The sequence below is a fragment of the Rhodnius prolixus genome, unplaced genomic scaffold, assembly GCF_049639745.1.
Source record: "Rhodnius prolixus isolate KJV_2025 unplaced genomic scaffold, Rpr scaffold_4, whole genome shotgun sequence".
Classification (NCBI taxonomy): Eukaryota; Metazoa; Arthropoda; class Insecta; order Hemiptera; family Reduviidae; genus Rhodnius; species Rhodnius prolixus.
Window position 1 is genome coordinate 17,751,947 of NW_027411614.1, and position 16,001 is coordinate 17,767,947.

General features: G+C 31.8%; 1 protein-coding gene across 1 annotated transcript; it reads right to left on the reverse strand.

Annotated features, from left to right (window-relative positions):
- Positions 1–1,378: 1,378 nt before the first annotated feature.
- Positions 1,379–15,645, reverse strand: mdy (diacylglycerol O-acyltransferase). Its single transcript, XM_074132695.1, has 12 exons — positions 15,153–15,645; positions 14,660–14,788; positions 11,880–11,974; positions 10,876–10,928; positions 10,695–10,803; positions 8,720–8,866; positions 7,485–7,641; positions 6,445–6,553; positions 6,288–6,332; positions 4,005–4,183; positions 2,432–2,582; positions 1,379–2,332 (listed from the first exon to the last, which is right to left on the reverse strand). Exons 1-12 carry the CDS (start codon positions 15,260–15,262, stop codon positions 2,156–2,158), a joined length of 1,461 nt encoding a protein of 486 aa, XP_073988796.1. The 5' UTR covers positions 15,263–15,645; the 3' UTR covers positions 1,379–2,155.
- Positions 15,646–16,001: the final 356 nt, after the last annotated feature.

Below are 16,001 nucleotides of genomic sequence, written 5' to 3' on the forward strand. Positions count from 1 at the left end.
TAAAAATACAGTTTTTAAAAATTTGTTTTGTATTCGCCAACCAAGTTCAGTACGCTTGCTGAAGGATATTTAATTTTAAAAAAAAATATATTCAATTTATATTTTATAAATATTCAATATTCATATTAATATTCTATTCAACCTCATTCTCTTAAAAAACGAATAGTTTTATCAATGTACTTTTGAAATCTAATAAAAAAACTATTAATTTGAAAACAATATATTCTAGAAACATACTGGTTCATTCAAGTTTTTTAAGGAGTCAGTAGAAATAAATAATCTATGAATTACAATTAAGAAAACAAATCAATACAACATAAACGTCCTTAGATCAACCGCACAGACGCCTGAAAACAGATTTCTTAGTCCAATCGTTCGTGTATAAGTATTTCGTATTTCACGATGATCTAAGACTATTATTTTTCTTTTCTGAAATAGCGATGTATGTATCTTTTAGAAGGATTTTATACTGTGAAACATCAGGCACCACGGTTGCCGAGCTGTTAGAGGCGAGACCTGTAAAGCTAATATATACCACGGTACTGGGTTTGATTCCCTGTCTAGGTCTTGGATTTTATTGAATGATTAATATGAGGACTTTGTTGGAAAATAGGTTTGCTAATCGCCTCTGTCCACGTTACCTAATTGGTAATTGGAAGTAAAGCACGCCTTGAAAATAGGCATTACTTTTACTACTCTGAAAAATCTTCCACCTCACACTAGATTACTGATCATGGGGAGAAAGTAAATCCACTTGAAATAAATAAATAAATAAAATTAACAAAATAATAAAGATTTACTGTATGGAAATTAAGAAAGAATTATAAAGACAGATATTTTATAATGTGATGTGTAATCATCTAAAAGCCATAAACTCTGAATACAAAATAGATAAACAACACATTAAATATAAAAGAATATTTACAAGATTACTGTAGAAGATTACAAAAAATAATTAATCTCACAACAAAAGAAAATTAACATTTTTTTCAAAATTTGTACAAAGTATGGCACTGATTAATATGATTTTTTTTTTCACAAATTATTTATTATACCACAGTTACATTTTTTTACTTTCAGCATATACTAAATATATTCTATTTAGTAAATGGTAACAAACCTAGAGTACTAGAAATATACATATGTAACAGAGTACCAGTGAATGTGTAATAGGTAAATTTTATTTCAAATTAAGTCTTCCTACCCGCTAACGTGCAAACATTATCACAGTCAACATGTTAAGTTTGAGATATTTTCTTAGATATAAGTATGCCTAATATTTTAGGGAATGTAAATATTTAATAATTCAACTAAAACGATAAATTATTGGATATTTACAATTATCTGTTTGTTATTTTTATTTTCTTGACGTAAATAAACAAATCCATGAGGCACTATACAAAAATATCACAATTTTAAAATTAGAATTATTGACCCAAAACATCATTGCCTCTACTAAGAAAGTAATTGGTCGTTTCTGAACTGTACTGAGTGTGGGTAAATTTCTTTAAATAATGAACAATTTTTAAACACATAACAACAACTTTTGTCCGAATTTATAACAATTTGAGAGAATAGATGTCAAGTTTTTACGATTCTAAGTAAAAACACTAGTTCCTTCTAATAAGCCATTCAGGCGAAACCAAACAATGTTAATCGATAAGCAACGCAACAACTTCTATATACACTAATTCTCTAAAAAGATCCCCAAAAAGTACTGCCGTTTACAATAAGTTTTTGCGCCGATTTGAGGCTCTTTGTCGTCCGTTTTAACTAAACACCGGACTCACTTTTGTGGCTTTGGTAAGAAGACATCACAAGCTCTACTATTCGCGAACGCAATGGTGACAAACAAAAGATCGAACTTTATTGATGCTCTTGCTGCAATATTATGAACACATAAAATTTTACTGTATAATTTTTGTATCCCAGGTTGTTAATTGTACATTAATATGTAAATGAGAAGTAAAATTACTTCTTTGCTCATTTTAAAATAACTAAAATAGATTTTTAATAAATTAAACTTAACCAACTTAAATTGTTTGATGCCCCTTTAAGTGACAATATATAGATTTAAAAGGCAAAAGAGTGACTAAAGAACACTAACTACCCATTCCTTCCCAAGTGAGTTTGATTTAACAAAAAAAAGAATGGTTCAGACTGCAGCATAGTTTTCTAATAAAGCTTCACCAAAATGTGTGATAACATAATCATGGTAATACATCATAATACAGAGAGGCTGACCTAATATTAATGAAGCCCAAACTATAATATTACCCCAACGACTTCCATACCTTGCCTCAACCCATTTGCACATCATTGACAGCGGTATCTGGAAAATGCATTAATTAACACTTTAATCAATAAGAATGAAGAATTTAAAAAAATATAATATATTTAATTCTACAAAAATGTATAACATAATTTTTACCTGTCCCATCATACCCATGAAAGCCCAAATTTTAAACGTCCTAAGTGGCACACTGACAAGATATTCATGGAAGAAAGCACTAATGAAGAACACAGTAATACTTGCGAAATTCTTACTGAACCCCTGTTCAACCATAGGGATATACAGATGCCTGCACATAAGAAAGAAAAATAAAAAAACTGGATTAAAATTTCCACAAGATTCCAATTATCCAATTCAAATAAACATATTTTCTTCGAACTCTCCGTTTTGACTAAATCAGATCAGCGGTGGCCAAACCTCTTTGAAGAATTTTATGGCCAGCCAGATTCATCCTAATTTTACAAAATTTGTTTATTATCTCCAAGTGGAACTGATTGATTAAAAATATAATGATGAACTAAAACACATTTTAGAAACATCAGAATCAAAAATAGAGTTTTATAACATTTATGTCACAAAAAAAAAATCCAATTTGAGAAATCTGGCACAAAAAAGTTGTGATCACATTTGAATCAACTTACACCTGTTTTTTCGAAAATGAAATTTAATGCAAACTTTCTGAAAATATTACATTTATAGAACTCATCTGCCTCTTCAGTTGTGCATAATAGCAGCTTTCTAGCAGTATTTATGAAGGAGATAATGTTTGGGTGTTTTAAATTTCCTTCATATTTCGAATTGCTGTACTTTCATGTAATTCCTGCTTAAATATGTACATCACAGTACTTGTTTTCCTCTACAATTGTGTAGAATTGCAGTATTTCTTGATGTATTTATGAAGGAGATATAAGGTGATAATTTTGGGAGCTTTACATTTCCTTCATATTTCTAATTGCTGTATCTCCTATCCTATAGGTGTAATCTTTGCAAAAATATGGATAATAATAATACACATTTACTACTACAATTGTGCACAATTGTAGCATTCCAGCTCAATTTTTGAAGAAGATATAAGGTGATTAATTTTGAGAGCTTTACATTTTCTTCATATTTCGAATTACAGTATCTCCTTTCTTATTAGTGTAATCTCTGAGAAAATATGGAAAAATTGTAGTACTTATTTCCTACTTCAATTGTGCAGGATTCCCAATTGTGGATATTGGTCTGGTGGACATGAGCGTGGCTTTGTAATTGGGTTTTCCCCAGTATGAATCCCGCTTTGGATCCTTTTAATTTGTTAGAAAAATTCTTTATAATAAAGTATGAGCTTCCGCCCCCCGTTCGCGACATCTAATTGGTATTTGGATGTTAAGCCACGCCTGAAAAAAATTGGCGATTACTTTACTTTAATTACGTTTAAATTGTCCTATCAACAATCATTTCTAATTCTCTTCGAAAAAAAAGTAACAAATCTGAAATTGTTAAAATCTTTAAAAAAAAAACATGCCTAAAACAAATTGAACAGCAATTTAGGTTTTTAGTATTATCTGACAGGTTACAAGGAAACCATATTTCAGCGATATGATGTTATATAGCGATTTACTTGTCTCAAATGCTTTATAAGAAAATAAAGAACCTTATTATAGCTGTTATAATAAAAACGGAATTATTTTTCATCAATTACTATGTTTATTTTATTAAAATTTCTCACCTGACAGCCCATCGATGAACTGGTAAATTCCAAGAACGCCAAAATGTATCTATATTATTGGAATTCCACCAATCCGAATAGAAGTTACGATCAGCAAAATGCATTATTTCACCCAATAAATTAAAAAATGAATGAAAAAGTAAATAGAAAAACGTTAACCAGACTAAATGATTCGGTATCTAAAACAAGAGAGAAAGGAAATTTCTTAAATATTTATAAAAAAATGAAATATTACTTCAAATATAATTATGAAATTATACAAAACATCTACACTAATAAACAGAAATGTTTTCATTGATAAGAAACTACTGAAGCTAGAAATTCAGATGAAATTCCTGCGTCAGGTTTTTCCATAACGCAGATTCTAAAGATTTTGTGAAATTAGATCCATACAGAGCAAAAAGGGAGGGATCAACGTCTTAAAGAAAAAAGATAATTAATCTGAAACAAAAATTAATCGGAAAAAATAATTAAACCGATTGTGAAATTCATGAACCACTTAAGAAAGAGTAAGGGAGGTAAATGTTTGAAAACAAGAATTATAAGCATTAAAAGAGAGTTCAAACATTGGAAAAACAGTTCACAGATCTAACAAGAGGCTAAAAATGTACTTAAACAAAGGAGATTCATAAATTAAATGGGAATCAGAAAAGGATTAATTTTATACTGAACAGTCTTATGTCCAAGACCTGGAAACAAACTCTCACAGTTAATAAGTGGCAACGTTTGTCTGCTAGATGAACTCTTTGGCATATTGAGACCATCCCAAGATTATATCATCATGAACGAATGAGAAAGATTCTGTGGTCCAGCCGGCTTGAGCTGGATATTGACAAAAAAATAAATAAAATAACATCTAGTGAGACGGAGTTTCCCTCTAAATTTTGTGATCAAAGAAATGACACGATTGGAAGTACGAATTTCCTATAGGATATATATTTAATGTAACGCAATTTTTACTTTCTGCTAAGTAATGTTTTTTACTCTACTAAGTAGAGGTTTTAAATCGATTTTTTATTTTGGTTCTAGCCAAAATAGGTCGACCGGAAATATCACTTTATTGAACAGATTTTTCATTTTTTTTAGGAAGTTTTGGAAAACCTTATCGTGCTAATTAAACAAGCCTAGATCATAAATTTTATTTAAAACTTCTGGGAGGCGGAGGGTGGGCAGGATAAATAGTAACGAGAATTTAGCAAGTTGTAAAATTTTAGAGCTTGAGAAAGTTAATAATCTATTTGTGATTTTATTTATTATTTTTTCTTATTTATTTATAATTATATTATAAGTTTTTATTTGATATTCTATTCATGAAAATTGATTTTAAGAGGAATTCTGGGCAGTATCGTTTCATTATAATGAACACATGTAATGAAGCTAACTAACAATTATAAAAAATATACAATTGTACAATATAAATTATAATCTTGTCAATCGACAGACCAAGTATATATTATTACCCAAACATTTTTACTTAAAGGGACTTTGGAACTTAAGACTCCGGCGAGAACTCCATCTGAAAAATTATTCCCACTAATATCAATCATATTTCATTTAGCGCAACTGTATTTTTAAAAAAGTTTTTTAATAATCACACAGTTAACGGACACTTAAAATAGTAAGTTGATTATAGTAAGTAGTTTCCAATGAAACTTTCACATGTCATGAAAAAAGTGGCAAACCCTTATATGTTTCTTTAGGAGAATCCCTAAATATTTTCAGGAAGGTTTCCAAACCACCAGCTACGCCATTTCCTAAAACTACTACCAGAATATAGGTAATAGGAAAGCATAGACTGATCAGGCATTTCAGTCAGACTGCAAGATGGGATAAGAGAATTCATTCCTTTTTAAAAATACCTTAAATCTGGCGCCTCTTGGGACACATCTGGACTAAACTTCACAACAAAAATGTTGCGCTAAATTAAGGAGACTATGTTTACAGCAAGGCTTCAACATGAAGCCCTTAAGGGTACTGTCGGGGTTCTGATGTTCTCTAAGCACTTACGAATGGTATTCTGACTGAATGGAGCTAAAATTTCGAACGTTAAACTTAAAGAAGAAGAAGAAAAAAATCTGCTTAAGTTAAAGATCAACGAGGAGAGAATTGATTTCATGAAACATCCACCATCAAGTACATATTTCATATTTGTGCAAGCTATTCGTACAGTCCAGAGATCCGCAAAGTGTGAGCCATTTCTTAGTGAAAGGGGTTCGTGTTTTTTTGAAATAAAACATTTATTGATCAGAAAAATATAAATGAAATGATAAAAACACAACTTACCGATAGTTTTAATAAACGCTCGGTTGCTTTCACAACATCCATTTTCTACGAAAAAAAAAAAGGAAGACAATGCAGGTTAACTAGTTACTTAATGAATGTAACGGAGATAAATATTTCAAACAGATAAAATATGGAGTTACATCATAATTTTTCTTACCGAAAATGGAATAAGTGAGTTCTTAACAGACGGTATGATCCATTGTTGGAAAAGACACATTACTAGTTGCATCAAAATTACAACTTCCAACAGACGTTTTAATAAGAATCTAAAATAAATACCTTGTATTTATATGTTAAATTATATGTTAATAAAAATTAAAATAGAGTTTTTAATCAGGTAATTTTTTCGAAAATCTTATTCAATTACAATAATAATAATAACAATAATAATAATAATAATAAAAATAATAATAATAATAAAAATAATAATAATAATAATCAGCTATTTGCCGTTCAGCTAGGTCTCAAGGGCCCAAAATTATATTTCCAATCCAAATATTTGATAATATACTTTCCCAGCCAGCAGGGAGTCTGTCTAAAAGGTCAGCAAACGACCTGATAGGGCACACAACCAACCAACGTTTATGAAGCTTACACAGGCTGCGGCTATGGCAAAGGCGAGGGAAGTCTGAAGCACTTAATCCCAGTAACCTGCCAAGGACAGTCTGAGTGGCTGCTTTTCGACATTAATTGCCTTCAAGCTCACTTGAAACCCATTCGGATGTATGTCCTCGGTAAAATGACGACAGAATTGATGATGGTCTCTTCTGTATATGCAAAGTGCTTGCTGCTATGAGAGCAGCAAGACGAGAACAATAAATCATAAAATAAATCTAAGCTAGGACTCGCGGCGCCAAAACGCCAACATTCCAAGGGCAGACGTTGAATAATAAACTTTAAAAGGCTACGTGTTCTTTTAGGAAAACATTCTAACAGGTTTAACATGACCTTCTAACAAGAAGGATTAAGAAGATGGAACCTCTCTTCCAGGAAGCCAGCATTCTAGCTCTTTTATTTTACTAGAAGTCCTCTTAAATTTGTTCTTACCATTTACAAGTCCTCCTTTCAAATCCAAAATTATATTTTTTCATACATTAACTTACATAAAAAGAGCCAAAAGAGTTTAATAATAATACAATTATATTTTGGGCTTAATTGATCTTTGAGTGCGGAGGATTTGACTTAAAACATGCGTACCTTTTTCTAATCCGATCAGTTCGAGGAAAGTTCAATTCATAACACAGAGTTGGGGCAAATATAAAGAATAGCATGTCTTTAACGTTCAAATTATCTGGATAGCTTATTAAATTATTTTCATCTCCGTTAGCATTATTATTTACGGCTTTCCCATTATCTGAAAATAATAATCAAATACAAAAATCAGAGCGCTAAAAATGTATTGAGGGAGAAAAGGGATAATGGACTGGATGTTTAGTATTTAAAATATATATCCGATTATTTTGCTATGAATTATTATTATCGTCCTGAGACGAAAATTCCGTACATAAAATGTTAATAACAGCAGGCTATTTCATCCAAAAACTCTCAGAAAGGAATAGATTAGATTTAGTGTAGATGCTTAGAATCGCCAATCCTTTGACAGCTAATAAAGTCTTTTTTTCGGTCTATTTCCAAGTACTTCATCAGCTTAAGCAGCCATAAAATTGTTTCACTTTGAAACTGCTGATTTCTCCATTCATGAAGATTTATTTCCCGCAAGGGGTGATTGTCGCATGCAATCATCTTGGGTGCAGCGACCCCACGTACCTGAGCTCTGTACACCATGCGAATTCACCAGAACAGTAAGCATTACATTAACACTACATTCGCAGTGTATCAACATAAAGACATCACAGTGCACACCTTAGAGTTTCGGTCCCTAAGTTTAAACCCTTTTTTGGCAGCAGGTGAAAACTTCCAAAGTAGCGGGGGTTAGACGGAGGGTTAACGCCTCAAAACTTATAAAACAAATAAAATGTTAAGAAATCAAACAGTAAAAAGCAAACTGTCGAAACGGAACGATTTAGGCAAGGACATGAACATGATTTGTGGCTAGCTACATGGAATATGCAATGATTGGGGAAAACCTGGTGCATTGAAGAATTTAGCAGAACAATTAGGGAAACATCAGTTAAGTATTGCGGGATTCAGGAGATTAAATGGAAAAGTGGAGGTGATTTTCGGTCAGGAAGCCATAAAGTTTTTCACGGAGCAAGCACAAATGGAATTTTGGGTGCAGCTTTATCATAAATAATAAAATGGAATCCATGATTCATTTTTTCATTTCTGATAATCTTGTCACCAGAATCACACCGATTGCAATACAGACATCAAGGATTTCAAGTACATAGCTTCTCTTAGACCATAATCCATTCTTTTACTTTTCACACATTGTAACAGGACAAATAAAATAAAGTAAACATTCAAATTACCAAGATTACTCATAGATACACTTTGCCTCCTTAAATGTGGCTTTGTGTAGGAATTTCTAGCATTTCTACACCAAAGATTCACTTGTACATACGACCACATCTTCAGGAACAGTACTGAATAAATACAGCAAACTGATGAAGCTCCAACTGAAATTTTTTAAAAATAATTAATAGCAATAAAGAGAGTAATGAATATTATATACATAAATATATAAACCTAAATGAAAAATCAAAGCAAAGGAATAAAACCTCAAAATGTGTATTTTTTTGTCGCTTTAACATAAACATTACATAATGTTAAATATCTAACATCTTGACATTTTCCAAACAGTTTGTGGTTCAAATTTAAACACGCTCTTTATTTATCAGAGCTAAATTAATTTCCGTTTTGGTTTTTGTATTATTTTTTTAAGATGCGTTGACTATGACGCCATTGTAGTTTTTTTCAGTGCACTGACGGCCTCCGGACAGTGTTATCCCTTTACAGACGTTCAACATTGGCATCTGTGAAATTTCCCAAAGAAATAGGAAATATATGGGCCTGGCAACTAGACACGAACCCAGGATTTCCTCCAGGCTAATCACAGATAATTACCTAACTGTTTTTCCTTTTAAAATAACAAATAACATAACTTTGTATGAGGAAATCAAACTTAAGGTACTTAAACTTTTTCTCAAAATGGCATGTATTCAATCCCTTCAAAGTTTCTTTTTTCAAAAGGGCACATGTCTGAAGGAACGATGAGAAAACTTTCTCAATTAATATCAATTTCCTCTCAATAACCGTAAAAGTAATAACACTAATGAAGTTCGCTGAATGTCACTCTTTTATCTAAGTAAATATAGGACAGAGTTTTATTTTGTAATCCTGAAATTGGAACTCAAATTGGGAAAAATGCCAACTGCGGTGAAACTTTATATATACATATATATGAAGAGTATATCTTTTAACAAAGAGAATTTACCAGAAACCTTTCGGAATCAGTAAATATAAGGTGCACCTATGGTTTTGGTTCGAGAGGAACCTTACCCTAATTTACATGGATATTCCTCGAACGATAGATAGTCACTTTAACATTGTAAAATCGCTGAGAATATTCAGATAAATGAAGAATCATGACAATCATTTTTTTCTCATCATCAAGGCACTGATCTGTTTGTGTTGGCTCACATTCCATGATTAATGATTATAATCTGTGATGACTTGCTTTATATGAGATGCGTTTCTATCTAAGTACTCATTTTTAAACGTGTCACACATGTCTTTTAGATTGATCAGAAAGATGTGCACCTAGCAATTCATAATAGACTAAGCAGCCAAGTGGTTTGGTAACTACTAAGGCGTTAACATCAAAAAAGCGCAAGGAGATTTCCAACAATGTTCTTTCTTTAATTATTTGAAAATTAGCGATACTTATCAGCGTTTATGAAAAACTTTTAGATCGGAGAAGTATAAATGAATGTTTTCACTAATTTAAAGCAGTTCATTAACAAAAGCCGTAACCGTGTTATTATTTATAGACATTATTTTGACTGGTAATTTATTTATGAATTATTCGCAATCAGATCAAGTCCTGACAGTAATTATTAGTATTTTTTCCATTAAAAATACATTTCATTTGCAATACTTTTTAATGAATTTAAAAGAATTGCTGGCGTGTCAAATTAAAAATTAAAAACAAATATAATATAAATATATCACAGATTTAATTTTTTTATGAAGGCCTGTTTCATTTTTTGGATACTAAAAGATAATGGAATGAACTCCCTTGACATTATGTCTTTATATATAAATTTTGGTAATAGATGTACAATAAGAAGATGTAATGTACACTAAACAAATATAGACGAATTCTCACATTCACTTGATAATTCTTGTAGACATAAAGTAATTTAAATTGTAATACAACTGATTATGTTTTTGACCGCAGTTATTTATTTAAAATGTAAAAAAACAAATTAATAAATTACTTACTTAAACTAAATGCAGTTGATTTTACATAAATAATAATCATTGGTAACATGACCAATATACAGATATTGGCTATATGGGCGAACATTCCTAAGTGTGCTTCTATTATTTCCTAAAATACAAAAAAATATAATTAATAATTTATAATTTCAAAATTATATTTCAATAGAAATCATAAACCAACCTCTGCAAGTCCCTTTTCAATTAAGAGAGTTATTGCTACAGGTACAACCGAATCTGCAAGTAAACAAAATGGAACTTATATTTCAATAAGATAAATTATTTTAAGGAAATACTAGAAACCTTTAAGACAAAAAAAAAAAAGTAAAATTAATCTTAATTACTAATCATTTCTCTGCGCGCTATCTAGTTCATTATCTTAGTAACTAAAAGGGATTGCATTATTACTGATAGATGAAGGCCCTAATTTATTTTCATCTAATTAATAGTTAAAGAAGACTGAACATTATCATTTATATAATTGACCCGACGCTGACAATAAACTAATCTAAACCAACACTCTATTTCCTGTAGCCTCTGCAGCTAGGCCCTAAATAGCCAAGTTGGGTCTTGCGGTCAAGGTTACATTATTTTTAAATAATTTATGGCACATTGCCATCAAAGGTCATTGGCGTCCCGGGTAATTCCAGTACACTGTCGCTACCTCTTCTGCAATGTCTGCTCCTTCAATGTAGTAGAATGAAGCAATGACAAGTGAATACTATTAGCAATTTTTTTAATATCAAAAAATAATAAACTTCCTCTAAAGTGTCATTTCGGGAAAATGTACAGTTTTTAAACTAGATAATCTTAGGAAGACTTAATATGTTCTAAAATTTGGAGTTTGAGTAAAATGAATTTTGAAAAATGAAAAAAATTGAGTGAGTATTTGTACCAGTTTTGATTAATAATTATTCTAAAATAAGATTTATTATGTTATGCATGAAGAGTAAATAATGGTCAATTTATCAATCAAAAATAGTTTCACATTTCTATCTTTAGTTTAATGAATATAACCGAGTGGTTATAACGAATATAATCTAGCCTTCATCACTTTCATCAGTTCGCCCTTGAACTTCAGATGGCGGTGAATATCATTCTATGTTTTATACCATTTTCAATTAAATTATTAATATTAATATTATTTAAAGGAAGCAAAAAAATAATATATTAATAAATTATTCTCACATAACACAAGAACGAGAGAAGGATGTTCGGTGCCACCTTCCTGAGAGCCAGTCAACACTATCAGCCACTGTTCTGGGTCAACCAGAATACCATATCTGGAAAATGAATTCAAAAAAATTAGTAAATATGTTAATTTTTCTTATTATTTTTTATTTTCATGTTTTTTTTTTTAATTTAAGGCGTGTAAACAACATCTGAGATTATTTGCGCCCGGGCAACATTGTCTTTTTCTTCACAAGACAACACAGGACCTGTTTACTGGAAGAGCTCCTGAAAGAGAACATCTAAGGACCATTCGGAATCTCAGAGAGAAAATTCAGTACGCTAAGCACTTAGCAAATCTTTTCCTTTAATATTATTATTAATTTAGAGCCCGTCAAGATCTGAGACCATTCTAAGAAGCTCATAGAAATAGAAATGGGCTGGCAGCTGGATCCTAAGCCGGGATCTTTAAGTGTGAATTCAGTATGCTAACCACTGAACTAATCCCTTTCCTAATGTTTATGAAACCAAAATATGATTTGAAAGTGCCGAATTTGAAATAAGTAACCCCACTAAATAGTTTAAATATGTTTTGATACACACTTAGAATGATTCTTCCTTCACTGGGGTCACCTACATAAGATCTTTTTGAGCAGCTCTATTTCTCGTGCAAAAAGCATTACGAAGAAGACGAGGTCTCATTCTTCCATCGGTACTAAAGCTAGTTATTCATCCAAACATCTTGTCAGTCGTTCACAATATGGTTAAACATACCGCACATCGTACTTTTCTACTTTTTAAACTGGCAATGATCGGTTATTCGTTCTTGTTTTTGGCATTCTAAATGAGGTAAGCCTTGCAACAAATCAGATTCAAACTGCAATCTTTGTCCCGAATGAATCTCATAAGAGACCGCGCAGTGCGCGATTGAAGTTGAGTTGTATGAACATTCATTTATCTATTACAAATAATACAAGGTTTCAAGAAGGTAAATACAAGAAAAGATCGACCAAGAATTATTTAAAATAGTAAAAACCTGTGAGTTGGGCTCTTTTGCTGATAATTATTGAGGTCTGAAATAGAAACTCCCCAAAATGTGCAATGGCTCCAGAAATTTTTTGCAAGGTTTCACAAACTGTGACAAACTGCATGAGGGGGTTAAATTTCCTAATCAAAGTTTTAGACCGGAAGCTAAAATGGAACCATAACCTTAACAACTTTCCCATAAGGCCAGAGCCCTTCTTGGTAAACCAGAGCTTTGACTAAAAGGACTAGCTCCTGCCCACCTAACCAGGCACAGCAGTGCATAACAAACGCTGTGCGAATAGTTGGAGGCGAACTCGACATCTATTTCCTGACAGGACAGTTACTGGGTAAAGCATCGGCAACGTTTTGAAGTTCTTATTCCAGGCAGAAAGATATGGAATATAATAATACCAGTGTCCATGATTGGTATTGCATCCAGCGTGGTACACCGGCCGCTCCAATACAGAAGAAGGAGCTTGGTTGTACGCGTTGGACAGATCGATTAGTCGAAGTTGATTGGCTGCTTTTTGGCCAAACTAATCACTATAGTATATTGTGCTGCCAAAAGTATAAGGTAATGAATAATTACTAACATATTTTGGAAAAGTCATTAATTCCAATGAAGTCTATTCAAAGAACTTTTTAAGTATACTGAAATACTGAGTAAAATCTTTAGTCACCAGAATAAAACTTTTCTGTTCTAGGTGCCCATGCAATCGAGTTACAGGAGCGATAAGGCGGCGGATCGCTCAGCGAGCGGAGAAACCTAAGCAGTTCACATGAGACTTGAACCCTTATAAGAAATCGCAAAATGCTTTGTCTGTGCCGCCGTCTGAGTATGGCTCTTCTTCTTGAAGTGAAGAGGGACTTCCTTTTAAACTAAAGTGTCTTGATAACAAAATAAAATTGCAGAGTTACTTATATTGGCAGTGGCTTCCATTAAATTTGGCGCCCTAGTCCACTTCTTAAGTTATCCCTGTACTTATAATAGGGAAGATAATTTTATTTTCCAGATACTTTATCCTGATCAGAAAGTAGAAAGAAGCTGATAGACAACAGTGAAACAGCAGATGTTGAATTGATAGAAATAGTCATTTCAAACACTCTGCCGGTCTCATCGAATCATTAGGCAATCTACTGAAAAGAATAGCCCATTACAACGTGTAAGAAAATATTTTGAAAATGTGGTTCAGTCCTGGACACTTTGATTATATCCGTCGTCGCACGCACGTGTATTGAATCTCTGGCCGGTAACTGACTTTCGCCTATGTGAGTTTATCAGTTAACTGTAGCGATTTCGACTTCACTTTGTTTCAAACTGAACAGAAAAATATTTATAGAAAATATTTAGCGGGAGTGGCTGTACTAAATAGAATTGTGAGAATTATAGTAAAATCAATAAATTAAAGTAGCCATTTATTTCATTTAATTTTAGAATTGGAACGTAAGCAATCACTATCACAGATAACTGCATTATCACACATTACTAGAAGTTACTTCAGACAAAATTGTAATACTCAGTAAATACGTTGAGTCAGAAATTCTTCTACTCGACACCAAGCATTCAAGGCCATTATACTATTTTTGCTCTCTTTCTTCAAAAATCGTTCAATTACACAATGCTAAATTTTAACCTTCTACAATAACAATTTTTTTAATTTATTTTTTTAAAATAGTAATGAAACAGTAATTGACCTTTTTGCATAAAGGATTTTTTCCATAAACATTAGCTTAGAGAATTCAATAGTTTTGTTTTACACATAAACACTCACTTGATCAGATTCTCTAGTAGAAGTCTGACACCGCCCATTGTCAGCAATAAGAATGCCCAGTTGATAAGCCCAGTAAAGTTAGTGAATCCAGAAGACCAAGTAAACAATGAATCTCTCGGTCGATGGCAACTGTTTAATAAAAGAAAAAAATCAAAAGTTTTATTTTTGAAAGTAGAAAGTAGTTTTAGATTGTAATTTTGAAATAGAAACTGTCAATGGTAATTAAGGATAAATTTAGTTCATAGTTTTGAAATATGGAGAAATTAAATTAAATTTTGTTTTATAATGTCTAATTTTGTGATGTTGTTCTTAAGTGACCTTTATAAAAGGTGACATATACTAGATCCATAATTAACTTTATTGTTTGTTTAATATAAGTGGGGCAAAATTACAGTTGCAACTGGCAATAAATCAAATTATTGAAACATGGAATCAATTTAAAAAGAAGTGGAATTGATTTCAGTTAGTTATTTATATAGAAAATAAATCTTACGGTTTATCCGGTTGTGATTTTCTTATTTTTGCTTCTTGTTTTGTAATTTCTTCCGCTCTGGTAACACTTTTGGTCCTTCTTAATCTGATATTTTCAGCTTCATTGGTCATTTTTTATTGTTTCGGTTACTTTAGAAGTAGAAATTAATCCACAGAGCCTTGTTTTATTTTTTGATTATAATCTCACTAGCGCATGAACGTATAACGAACACAATATAACGAACATTTGATTATTAAATTAAGTAAACCGAATTTCGTAACGAAACCACTTTAAAAGATTTGGGTGCGGAGATGAGATAAAATATGATTGGAGGCATGGTGACTAAAGTCCACATTTGTCCCCATGTGCGTGGACCAGGGAGTGAGGGAAATTAAACCGATATTATCAAACTGTAATGTTTACAGCCACTGTAAGTCAGTGTCATAAGAATACAGAAATAAACTGTATTTAACTATAATATTCTCCACAGCACACTGACTTCCTCTCATCCAGTTCTATCTAGTCGTACACTGGCCTAAGTGGGGGAAGGGTCACATTATATGTGCTCCCACCATTCCACTGGCATCTTCTGATATGTGCTGCACTTTCTTATTTTCCTTATATTTAACGAAGTACTGTCTAGTCGATCATAAAACATAAATAGAGCGATGGAAAAAGCAAATTTCACTTTATTAGCTTTAATTTGAGTTTATGCTTACAAATATTAGTTCGATTAAAACGTTGTGAGTCACCTACCCATTAATACGGCCAGCATTTCCGGTCCTGGCTTGTCTAATTTAATTTCATTTGTTCATTTCTCAGCAGAATACACTAAGCTCAATCACTGTCATTTATTTAGTAATTATATAT